Source organism: Cibotium barometz, chromosome 6 (genome assembly GCF_041138505.1).
Source record: "Cibotium barometz isolate CiBa-2024 chromosome 6, ASM4113850v1, whole genome shotgun sequence".
NCBI classification, from domain to species: domain Eukaryota; kingdom Viridiplantae; phylum Streptophyta; class Polypodiopsida; order Cyatheales; family Cibotiaceae; genus Cibotium; species Cibotium barometz.
The window spans coordinates 17,345,695-17,358,770 of NC_141051.1; the positions used below are offsets into that span (position 1 = coordinate 17,345,695).

At 46.2% G+C, this 13,076-nt stretch overlaps 1 protein-coding gene across 1 annotated transcript in view; it reads right to left on the bottom strand.

The window, feature by feature from the left end:
- LOC147637462 (serine/threonine-protein kinase BSK1-like) overlaps nt 1-13,076 on the bottom strand; it is a 61,670-nt gene that overhangs the window by 35,407 nt on the left and 13,187 nt on the right. Inside the window, exons 4-5 of the mRNA XM_086799255.1 lie at nt 1,304-1,437; nt 361-466 (exon numbers count right to left, since the gene is read on the bottom strand). Of these exons, the coding sequence (XP_086655381.1) occupies nt 361-466; nt 1,304-1,437 (240 nt within the window). The remainder of the gene's footprint in view (nt 1-360; nt 467-1,303; nt 1,438-13,076) is intronic.

Consider the following 13,076-nt stretch of genomic DNA (forward strand, 5'->3'; position numbering starts at 1 on the left):
AGTTTTGTATCATCCCAGTGAGATAGCTATATTTATGTTTTCATTCTGTTTTATTTTCCATTCCATGATGAGATATGCCATGCACATTATTGTACCACTTTGGTCTCATAGGCCCATTGGGTCTTTAGTAGACGCTTAATATATCTTTCTTTCTTTCTTTCTCCAGACACCCACATATGTGCCTAGAATCAAAGGGAGGGAAGGATGAGAAGCTGTTGGGGGGGGGGGGGGGGGGGGGGGGGGGGAGGGGGAGGGGGAGGGACCATATATATATATATATATATATATATATATATATATATATATATATATATAGAGAGAGAGAGAGAGAGAGAGAGAGACCCACAACAGAATAATTACCAGTTCTTTGATACTCCGGTGGTGTATATGCTAAATTTGTACTGTAGCTCTTTCCATCTCTGCTATTTTTCATGAGGCCAAAGCATGAAAGGCGTGGATTGCCATCCTGCCACAAGAATAAATGCAGGATAGGTGTTAAGCAATGGAGAAAAATTAACAACATTCGAGAGTTGCATTGCCATGACCAGAGGCAAATGTCACTATGCTCAAACAAAGCCATTAAGTAAAAGTTAATCATTCAGCAAGTATTTAGGACATCTTTATGTGTATAGCTTTTTTTTAGAGATAGTTACACACCTACACACACATGAGTGGGCCCTCCCCGGCTCCCGTATGATGTCACTGCCCAGCTGTCCCAAGTATGAGGCTAGCTAGATTGAAAAACTATCTCACATAAAGATGACTGCTAAATACTCCTCAAAAATTACAAACTTGGCTACTAGTCCACTAGTCTTGAGCACCCCTACCCCCCAAAACCCCCCGTACGCGCATCATTTCCTTCCCCCCTTCCCTTAAAAGAGTTTATATGCATAAAACTAATCCAAGGAGGGAGGATTAACCTGCAACAAGCTTGACAGGACTCCAACACTCAAACCGCTAGGATACACAGCTGGAGACTTATGCATAAAGCTTTAAAACTATGCAGGCAAACCTTAAATTTAGCAGCCAGCAAGAAACCCCACGCTTTTGACAATTTTTTACCATCATATATTAAAACATGTACACATTTAAGCCACTATGTAATTGAAACAAAGCAGAAACTGAAAGCAATATAAAATGCTAGGAACTATAGAAATGGTCAAACAAAGCATATATGACAGCACGTACACATTTAAGCCACTATGTAATTGAAAAAAAGCTGAAACTGAAAGCAATATAAAATGCTAGGAACTATATAAATGGTCAAAACAACGATGGTTACATAACAGACGTACAGACAAACCTGATCAAACAGAACACGGTATGCATTTAAGTCATGGTATAAAGGGCGCCCATTGTTGCTGCAGTGCTCTAGTGCTTGAGCAAGGTAAAAGGCCACTCTTAGTCGCATTGCCCATTCCATCGGTCGCTGCTCCCCTGAGGATACCAAAATCTCATCAATCAAACTCATGTTCACTTGATACAATAATTCTTACCGTTTGAATTTTAAGTAAGCAAGCATGCCCACCATCCGCAACCGTGTACACAGTCGCAGTGCATGCACACAAGCACGGACACGCACACACAAATGGAGACAATTAAATATTGAGCACAAAATCTTCAATAAAAAAAGTAAAACAAACAACTTGCTGCTTTTGTAATTAAAATAACCCATTGTGGAACTCTCCAAGTTAAACAAAGGAAACCCAATAAGACCTCAAGTTGATCAAATGGATCTCATCAAAAGCTCTATACATCAAACACCACTTTGTCAAAGTCACATCATAAAATGCACAATCTCATCCTGTATCTCTCACCAATCTCCATGAATATACTTGTGGCCACATTTTCCTTGCATGTACTTTACAAGAGCCTTTAAATGGCCTTATTGAAATTGACCTCTTCTGCAAGCATGCAGCCTAGCCTAACATGGGGCTGAGTAAGCACAGTCTTTGATGGTCAGATGAACATACCAAAGGAAAGCTCAAATCCATTCCCAAAATCAAACAAAACTAAAAGTGCACTCTTTAACTCCTTGAGAGTCCACTCACGAAGCTTCAAATCATCGACTTTATCATGCAAAGCATAGACTACGTGCTATGACAACCTGATTCCCCATATGTTAAACTTTAGGGTACGAAACCAAGGAGCAAGAGTTCGCAAAATTATAAGACAAAAAAGAACTTTCTATGTTTACATATGCATGTGCATACAGGCATATGTAAAAGTTTAACTGTTTGATGCACCTAAGGATGGCACAAAAATATATAGTAGCATGTGCTTGTTTCATCCCATTATTTCAACATACTTGATGGCTGGAGAGTAGCACCATTACGCAGCCTCATATACTATCGATGTCCGGCAGCTAAGCCAAACAAACCCACCCAATCCTAATGCCAACACATCCCAGCAATGGCCAGCCAACCAGGAGGGGTCCAAAAATCCAAGCAAAGGGAGAGCCAAAGCAATTGAGGCACCCCAACACCTTTAAAGGTTTAAACGGTCAAACTAATCCCGTATATGGTATAAACAAGTGCCACCAACCCTTACCTAATCACAATTGAAGAATCCCCGTCCACAAGCACCATCATATTTTTATGTGGGACTGCAATTTTATAGAGCCAATAAAATAGCCTCTGTACTAGTTTAGCTCACCATGTAGCAGACCTTGCTGCCAAGACACTAGGGTTTGTGACACTGGTCTATGACATGGGTTCATTCTACTGCAGTATGTTCACAAAAGTTGCTACTTGACTAGGGAGACATGCGGCTATGCAGCTACACTGCCCCCCTCCACTTCACACAACTTTGACAAGACACTATGCTTATCAGCAATCAGCAAGACAACACAAGACGACTCAAGAGATAATACACAACATGTAACACTAACACTTTGATTCATTCAAAAGTTCCCCCTCTGGCAATCCCAAAGTTACATGTTTATACAAGTGGTCATCCCATGGTAGATGCACCGTTTCGCACTGAGTACAGCGTGTTTACTGCATGCTTCCCACTAATTGCCGATCTCATGGCACCATCCACACAAGTCGCTGGAATGCACCGCTGATGCCAGTAAGAGTGCCAGAAGTAGGTAGTGAATGGAGAGGGCTGCAAGTGGATGCCAGATGCCATTTTGTCAGCCGAACACTTGTCAGCTGGACACTTGCCAGCTGAACACTTGGCAGGACAGTCTGGCAGGTTGCCCCCCACTAACGATTCACCGTCCCAGAAATGCAATTGAGAAGAGGCGAGGCCACCTTAGGCCAAGCCGTGAGAGAGGTAGGGAGAGGCCACCACAAGCCAAGGTATTGAAATACATGGTGTGCATACAGAATGTAAAAACTAAACATAAAATAAGGAGGCTCAAACCATTCGATGAGACGGCCGAGGAAGATGCAAGGTATTGGGAAGCTGAGTGAAGGGAAGAACGTACCATAGTAGGGGATCGGGACTCGCATCGATGAACAGATAGGCACTTCCGCAGCGAGCACCAAATGGGGATCTGGGTGAGGAGGGAGCGGAGGGAGGTGATTGGGGAGAGTAGGAGAGGGACAAACTTGGGGATCAAGAAGGTTAGGGCCCTCAAAAACTTTGCCAAATAGTGGAGGGGCTATGGGTGAGCTGGATATTGGAAGCTACACAATGGTGGAGGAGGAAGGTGGCAGAATTGGATGATCGAGAGTGGATGTAGGTGGTGTGGTTGCAGTGTTGGACAGGGGTGGGATGGAAGAGGTATTGGTAAGACTCTGGTGGGGCCAAAGGGGGTGGGATGGAAGAGGTAGAGGCAGAGCATGGAGGAGGTGTGGGAGGCACCAGAGGGGTGGAGAGCCAACAAGCAAAGGTGGTGGAGGTGGTATCTGCAGCAGAGAAGACACCAAAAGTGACAGCAGGCCCCTATGGTGGGACGGTACGACATGCAAGATGTGGGGGGGGGGGGGGTGGGACTGGCTAGGAGTGAGGTTGAAGATGAGGAGAATAGGGGCCCCGGAGTACCCGGGGATGGTACCGACGCATCATGGGAACACCATGAGATGCACATGGAGTGTCAGAAGTGCTAGAGAAGGCAGGTGAGGAAGCCAATGCTTGGCAAGTAGAATTGAAAGCCATTACTGAGACAAAAACGACGACACTGGATACAGATGGTGTCGTGGAGAAGGTGTGCTAAGGGATACCGGCAGATGGTAGTGGAAAACTTGGTAATTGGCTAGGAGGGTGGTGTCATGTGCAAGACATGTTCAGGCTAATCCCAAAGCTAATCCTTGAAGGGCAATAGATAAATAACAGGTTTAGGACCACAGTTTGGAGCTCCGGCAGCTAGGCAGGGAAGTCCCTGGAGATGCCCAGGAGGAGATCTATCTGAGTCGGCTGCAGCATGTGAAGGTGGTTTGTCCACGGACCTGGCTGACAACAAGTCGGCCAATCCAATTGGTCTTCGTAGGCTTAAAAATAGCAATAGGCTGAGTTCTTATTGATCATTCAGTCCCTCCTTGGGATTGAAAGAGTGCACACAACGGAAGCAAAGTGGCACTAGAATGTGCTGAACAAAGAGTGTAAGAGAGAGAGAGAGATGGAGAGAACTATGCTGAATATCCTGAAGCAAAACAGTCCCAAGCAAGAGACACAGATAGTCTCATAAGTGAGGGAGCAAAATATGTACAAGACTGAATGAGAAAAGAGAGGCCAGCACCCACTATTTATAGTAAGGGAATGCTGGCCGACTGGAGCTGATAAATAGGCCGACTGGAGCTAATGGACATGGCCGACTGGTAAATGCCAAAAAGGCTGGGAAAAATCCCAGAAAAATAGTAAAAAAGGGGTGGCCAGCCCACAAGCAAGGGCCATGCAAAAAGGGACCAAATGGCCACCATAAAAGAGCAGAATCTGGGGATGAATGTGCTAACACCCCCTCTCAGCACCAGATGCTGAACAAACTCCGAGAATCCAAAGATGAGGAGCCAAGGAAGCCTGAGAAACCAGCTTGGTGAACAAATCTACAGCATTCTCCGCAGAAGGACAATACTCCAAACGCAAATCTCCAGCAAGAACCCATTCACGAACATAGTGATACTGAATCTCAATGTGTTCCGTACAACATGAAACACAGGGTTCTTGGCGATGGCGATGCAACTCTGATTGTCACAGCAAAGAAGAGTAGATCCGGTAGGAGGACAGCCAAGCTCCTCCAATAATCTCCGCAACCATATTGCCTCACATGCAGCATAACAAACTGCAAGGTACTCCGCCTCGGAAGAGGAAAGCGCCACAGTAGGCTACTTTTTACTACTCCAAGAAATGGCTCCAGACCCAAGTGAAAAAACACAACCCGTGGTCGAACGCCGTGTATCTAGATCTCCAGCCCAGTCTGAGTCAGACCATCCAACAAGAGTGCGTCCTTGGCCATAAAAGATGCCAAAATCCAGAGTGCCACGCAAGTACCGAAGAACTCTGAGAGCACACCGCCAATGCTACTGACGGGGTTTGGATGAGAAGGAACTCAATAAACTGACTGCGAAGCATATGTCCAATCGGGAGTAGGTCAACCATACCAAACAACCGACGAGAAGATACTGTCCATGATCAGTCCCTGGAGAAGCATCAAGTGAAGAAAGCTTCTGACCAATATCCAGAGGAGAAGATACTGGTTTGCACCCAGTCATCTGAAATCTGTCGAGAATCTCCCGAGTGTACTTCTGCTAAGGAAGAAAATGCACTTAGAGGTCAAAGCCAAGAAAATAATGCAAGAGGCCAAGATCCGTCATCTCAAACTCTCTCTCCAAAGCATCCATGACAAAACGGACCCGCACAGAATAAGAACCTGTAAAGATGAGGTCATCAACATAGACCACAATGATAACAATCAACCCCCTCTCAAGGAGGATATAAAGGTTTGAATTTGCGTGAGAACGACGCAAGCCGAGCTTCTGAAAGAACTCATCAATCCGCTCGTACCAAGCCCGCGGAGCCTGCAACTTGCTTTAGACCATATAAAGCCTTCTTCAACCGGTACACATGATCCTGTTTGCCCGAAACAACAAATCCTCGCGACTGATCAATATAAACTTCCTGTGTAAGCTCTCCATTCAAGAAAGCTGACTTGACGTGGAAAACAGGCCATCTACGATGTCTTGAAGGCGCAAGAACGGTGTGAATGGTAGTCATCCGGGCCGTCAGAGCGAAGGTCTCATCAAAGTCGACACCAAGGCGCTGAACATAACCCTTAGCAACCAACCTCGCCTTGTGCTTGTCCAAGCTGCCATCAGCTCGAAACTTTGATTTGAAAATCCAACGCACACCAATTACCTTACGCTGCAGAGGCCGAGGCACCAAAATCCAAGTGCCATTCCGTTCGATAGCATCCAGCTCTGCCTGCAGAGCATGACGCCAAGGCTCATGTGGAAGAGCCTCGTCTATAGAAGTGGGATCAAAAGGACCATTAATAATTGTAGACATAAGAGCATAATTAACAAACATGTTGCCCTCATGAATTTGTTTCCCTGTAACTCTGGAAGAACGCCGAAGAGAACCAGGCACAATAGCAGAAGGAAGCTCACGTAACCCAGAATCGCGAACTGTCTGATAATACCAACCAGGTACAAGTACAGATCTGCTCGAACTCGCCAGAGGAGGAGCAGGGTCATCATCATCTGACTGAGTATCCTCAGCTGGAGTAAAACAGCGGGAGCAAGAGGAGGAGGAGGTGAAGACAGAGGTGGAGGAAGCAGAAGCTCACCACCCCCGTCTGAAGATGTAGGAGTCTCGTCGAACACCACATCATGGCTCACAACTTTACCGGCCTGAGGATCATAAAGACGATATGCCTTGGACACAGTGTTGTATCCGAGAAAAGTCATGTGCTGAGACTTCGAGTCCAACTTGGGCACATGAACATACGCCGTACATCCAAATATCCGGAAATGAACAACGGAGGGCTTCTCACCATGGAAAGCCTCATATGGAGTTTTGTCGAGAAGAGTAGCAGTAGGAGACCTATTCTGAATGTAGACAGCAGTGGAAGCCGCCTCAGCCCAAAAACGTCGAGGTAATGAAGAATCCTCAAGCATAGCACAGGCCATCTCCATAATGGTCCTATTCTTCCTCTCGGCAACTCCATTCTGTGATGGAGTATATAATGTAGTAAGCTGTCTCCGAATGCCATGTGTCTTGCAATATAGCTGAAACTCTTGGGATGTGAACTCACCCCCTCCATCAGTCCTGAGAGCCTTGACCAAGTGACCGGTCTCTTTTTCCACCTCAGCTTTCCAATCACAGAAGTGATGAAAAGTCTCATCCTTGGTCTTCAGAAAGAAAACCCAAGTATATCTGGTAAAATCATCCACCATCACGAGCATGTACAACGCCTTACTCAAAAACGTTGTACTCAGAACCACATAAGTCTGCATGAATGAGAGCAAGTGATGTCGAAGATCTGTGTGTCGCCTCCTTCGGAAAGGCGGCTCGATGTTGCTTCCCCTGTAAACAAGAGGAACAGGCAGAAGATGGAGCCTTGATGGTCGGTAATCCCTCAACCAACCCATCCTTCGAAGCTCGCTGCAGAAGCTGATAGCTCAAATGGCCAAACCGAGCATGCCAAAGAGCAGAAGAAGCACCAGGAGAAAGCAGAGCGGTCAACTTGTAGAGACCACTATCTTGGACTCCCTGCTCACTGACAAAAGGTTAAAAGCCAAATCTAGAATATACAGAACGTCAGAGAAGTACCGCTTGTCCTCGTTAGAACGGAAGATGGGGATAGTGCCATGACCATGCACTAGCACAGAAGAAGAATCACCCAGAGTGATCTCACCTGATCTGGCAGTGAAGTCCTCGAACCAATCTCGATGGGGTGTCATATGAGCGGTAGCACCGCTATCAACAATCCAAGACCGTGACTGAGAAGTCACAAGAGCAAGTATACGCCGAGTACCTGCTAAGAGAAGAATGCCATCATCCTTTGAGACATCGCCGTTGAGGAAGAGTTCTTTGCTTCTTCATCACGCTTCTTCTTGTGACATTGGGGTGACTTGTGACCCTTCTTGCCACAATAATGACATTGAATGTCCTTATTCTTTGAAGATTTGTTGTCTTTATCCTTGTCGAAATCCCTGGAGTTCTTGTCAGAACCCCCTTTTCCTTTCTTTTGTTGAGTTTTCCCTTTATCTCGTGCTGCCAAAGCTCCATCAGGGCCACCGGAGGTGCTAGTCCGCTCCTCAAAGCGAGACTCAATCTGCATAACGGAGGGGAGAACTTCCTCCCAAGTAACTGGAACAGGACGAGAAGAAGAAACCAGAGACTGAAGGTATGCATCAAACCTCTCTGGAAGTTTGGAGAGCAGCCGAATAGCCATATCCTCAGTGGAGATGTCCTTGCCACAAACAACAAGCTCGTCTCGAAGATCTTTCATCTTCGAGATGAAAGCAGATAGAGATGGAAAGGTAGAAACTGATAAGTTCATAAGTTGCTTTTCCAACGCCAAAATCCGACCCGGAGACTTGATCTCATAGAGATCTGCAAAAGCCTTCCAAACTTCATGTGCAGCATCTGCTGTACGCACATGAGAGACAATAGCATCCTGACAGTTCAACATCAGAAAGGAGAAAACGCGTCGATCATTCGACTGCCAAATATCAATTTGTGCCTGAGTCGCACCACCGGAAGCAAGGGTGGGAGGGGGCATTGGCTGGTGTAACAAGCCAATCCCAAAGATCCACGCCACGCAAGGCCGATTTCACCTTCACCTTCCATAGGGTGTAGTTGGAACCATCCAACTCGGCAGACTCAGCAAACATATGAAGAGAAGTCGGTGCTGTCATCACAAAAGCTTGGGCTCAATCTCAAAAAATGCACAAACTCTGAAGAGAAGTGTCCTCCACAGGTACCAAGAGTGCCACCAAAGCCTACAACACCACAAGCCCCCTCTGCAAAAGGGAAAGGGCCACTAGAGAGGAAAACGCAGCACACAAAGGCTGCTGTCCAGTAGAAAACAGGCCGCCTATTGTCCAATCTCCAAGTGGACAAACGCTGATCAGAAAACGCCAGATGGCTGCTGTTGGAGAAGTCAAAACTGGAGGGGAAAAGACCAGAAGCTGCTGTCCAGAAAACGCAGCAGCAAGGGCTGTGGATCTGGGAGAAAAACACAGAGGAGAAGGTGCTGAAAACAGGGCTGAATCTGGGGCAGCAAAGAGGTTGCTAAACCGGGAGCGATGATACCATGAAAGAGTGCACAGAGCGGAAGCAAAGTGGCACTAGAATGTGCTGAACAGAGAGTGCAAGAGAGAGAGAGAGATGGAGAGAACTATGCTGAATATACTGAAGCAAAACAGTCCCAAGTAAAAGACACAGATTGAGCAAAATATGTACAAGACTGAATAAGAAAAGAGAGGCCAGCACCCACTATTTATAGTACGGGAATGCTGGCCGACTGGAGCTGATAAATAGCTGACTGGAGCTAATGGACATGGCCGACTAGTAAATGCCAGAAAGGCTAGGAAAAATCCCCAAAAAATAGTAAAAAAGGGGTGGCCAGCCCACAAGCAAGGGCCATGCAAAAAGGGACCAAATGGGCACCATAAAAGAGCAGAATCTGGGGATGAATGTGCTAACACGGATTGCCAATTGGGTCATAGATTAGGCTTAATTAGGTGATTTACCACCTTTTCAAGGCAGCCAATGGCTGCAGGACTTGTACTACAGGAATATACTCAATACTCAGCCATCTCTCTCTCAAGGTGCAGTGTTGAAGCAAGAGCTTAGCTTATATGCTGAGCGAGCAGGTTTACGCTCATCAGGGCAGGCAGGCTTCAGGAGAACTTTCTCTACCACTGACCATGTATTCACTTTGAGATGTATGATTGATCAGGCCAGAGTGAGGAAGAGAAAGCTCTATTGCTGCTTTGTGGATTTCCGCAAGGCATTTGACACAGTACCACGAGAGAGGCTCTTTCAGCGCCTGCAGTCTCTTGGCGTACCAGCAGATATGACATGGGGCATCTATGCATTATATGAGTAGGTTTTTGGGCGAGTCAGATGTCCAGGAGGTATGTCCGTGACTATTGCTAGCACCATTGGTGTGAAGCAAGGATGCCCACTTTCCCCCACGCTATTTGGGTTATACATTGATGAGGTGGCTGACTTCATTACACGGGGAGGCGGAGATGGAGTTGATTTAGCAGGTACCTCAGTACATATTATGCTTTATGCTGATGATATTGTATTAGTGTCTAAGTCTCCAGGTGGTCTACAGCAGCATCTACATGCACTCCATGATTTCTGCACACAGAGGGGTCTTACTGTGAACCTTGGGAAAACCAAGGTTATGGTCTTTCATACATCGAGACAGGGCAGGAGTCAGCTGACATTCACTCTCGCAGGACGCCAGGTGGAGGTGGTGACATCATACGTGTACCTAGGGGTTACCTTCTCTGCAGCGGCGACACGCTTCACCATGGGTTCAGCAGCCAGAGCTAGATTGACACGGGGATATGCAGCATTGGCTATGCTAGAGAGACAGCACCACCAGGCGCATTTTCAGGAGCCTCGGACGAAGGGGTGGCTATTTGACACATTAGTCACACCGGCATTGATGTATGGAGCAGCGGTATGGGCGTCAGGCCTTGCTACCCATTGGTGGACACAAATAGAGAGACCACAAGCCCTCATGATGGCACGCATGATACGCAGCAAACCGTCAGTACCTCATGACATTATCCGAGCAGAGTTTGCTACGCCTCCTATGTGGACACCCCCTTCATTGATGTATACCATTTTATACCCCCAGTATGGTACAGGATGGAGCTAGCTACGTTGCATATCATGATTGTATACTCCATGCATATAGCTTTGCATTCTCCTAGTAGTAGAGCTCCATCCCCTTCACCACTCATTGTACTTATTGCACACCCAGATTCAGCTTTTTAGTTTAGTACTTTTTCATTTTGTTGGGATGACAGAGGATACCCCATAGAGGTACACCGATTTATCTCATAGGCCAAGTTCGGTCTTTTGGAAGACGTTAATAAAATCTCTCTCTCTCTCTCTCTCTCTTGTATGCGTTTTGCATCAAGCATGTTCTAGGATGGTGTTAGGGCTGAAAGAAGACTCCTAGAGCTTCTGCATGTGACATTGGTATCAGAGCATCACGCTCAGCAAGGCCAAACACTGATTCAGTCCCAGATGAAGGTGCACAGTCCAAGAAAAGGAACACAAGACATGAAAGAAGTTCCCACGAGGTTGGTTGGTGGTGTTCCACAAGACCTAAGGGGAATGGAAGTCTTGTGAGTCGGCTGCCACTTGGGGCACACCAGGAAAGGCTTTCAAGCAGCGGTTACAAGGGAGGATGATCCTCCAAGGGGTGGAGTGAGAGTGCCAGACTCAATACTCAGGAAAGGAAGACCAAAGAAAGTGTTCAGGGACAGCGCATGAAGGGATAGGGGACAAGATGGAACAGATGCACAGATCTTCATCAGAGTTGGAGTGGATTTGGAGACCGGGCCAGGTTTTCAATGAAAAGGTTGCCAGGAAGGGAAGGATGACAAGTTTGAGACTCCGTGAACAGACAATGGGATGATGACAATCATCCAACGAATCCCATCATCAAGTTTAGCAGAGGGGGTGTCATATGCAAGACATGTACAAGCTAACCCCATAGCTAATCCTTTAAGGGCACTAGATAAACAACAAGTTTGGAACTAGAGTTTGGAGCTACAGCAGCTAGGCATGAGCAAGGAAGTCACTGGAGATGCCCAAGAGGCTATCGGCCAAGCATTCAAGGAGATCTATCTATGTCGGCTGCAGCACATGGAGTGGTATTTGTCTAGGGACCCGGCCGACAACAAGTCAGCCAGTCCAGTTGGTCTTCATAGGCTTATAAATAGCAATAGGCTGAGTTCTTATTGATCATTCAGTCCCTCCTTGGGATTGGGTCATAGATTAGGTTTAATTAGGTGATTTTCCACCTTTTCAAGGCAGCCAATGGCTGCAAGACTTGTACTTTCTTTTTGTACTGTAGGAGTATACTGAATACTCAGCTATCTCTCTCTCTCTCTTCGCTTTCTTCTGTATGCCTTTTGCATCAAGCATGTTCCAAGATGCTGTTTAGGGCTGAAAGAAGACTCCCAGAGCTTCCCCGAGGGTAATAGGCAGAGGATTTTTCCGTGGAAAACTTGGTAATTGGCTAGGAGGGTGGTGATGATTTCATTGACAAAATGGGAGCCCCAATCACTGGTCACCTCCAAGGGACAACCAATGCGGATGAGGATGTGCTCATATAGAGGAATTTGGGTATTGTGGAGGAGGAGGCATCTTTGGTGGCCTGTGCTTTTGCCCACTTGGTGGCATAATCAATAGCAACAAGGACGTAGCGACATCTGATTGGATGCGCCATGGGATCTGTTGGACAGTGTTCATCTCTAACATATATCACATTTATTGCACCATTTATGCAGTATATTTATCTAATGTATTTTAATTAGTCATGGGTTATTTTTCCCACATTTTTAGACACTTTTCCCTAGTCATAGTAGATATTTTCACCAATCGTGGGTTTCTTCTACTGGCCGACTTGGCTATTTGTGTTGTTTATGGCTATTTGTGCTATATATAAGATCATGCTTTTTGCCATTTAATTCATTCATCATTTTGCTCAAGTGTTGGATCATTGTTGGGTGCTCCTAGTCTCTCCTCTGCTTCCGCTTGCTACAAAGCGCTAAGGTTCTCAGACCCTTGCTTCTACACTCTACAGGAAGACTATCAACCATCATTTTCTTTTTTTTCAACCCTCCCTCTTGTAGAGGAGGCAAAACGCAAATTTTTTTATTTTGTGTATTACGAAGACTATCAGCCAGCGTTTTCTTTTTCTTCTTGTCCTCCCTCCTTGCAGAGGAGACAAAAAAACGTTTTTTTTTTATTTTGCGCATCTCTATATGATCCGGACTAGTGGCAAGTTGCAACACCATGCACTTGCTCGATTAGCCTCTCCCTCCCTCCCTTCATCGCGCATCGGGCCGGCTCCCGTCTTCACCCATGTGCCATGATCTTCGGAAGGAGTGCTGTTCTACATCTTTCTTTCACCTCACCTAGCATCT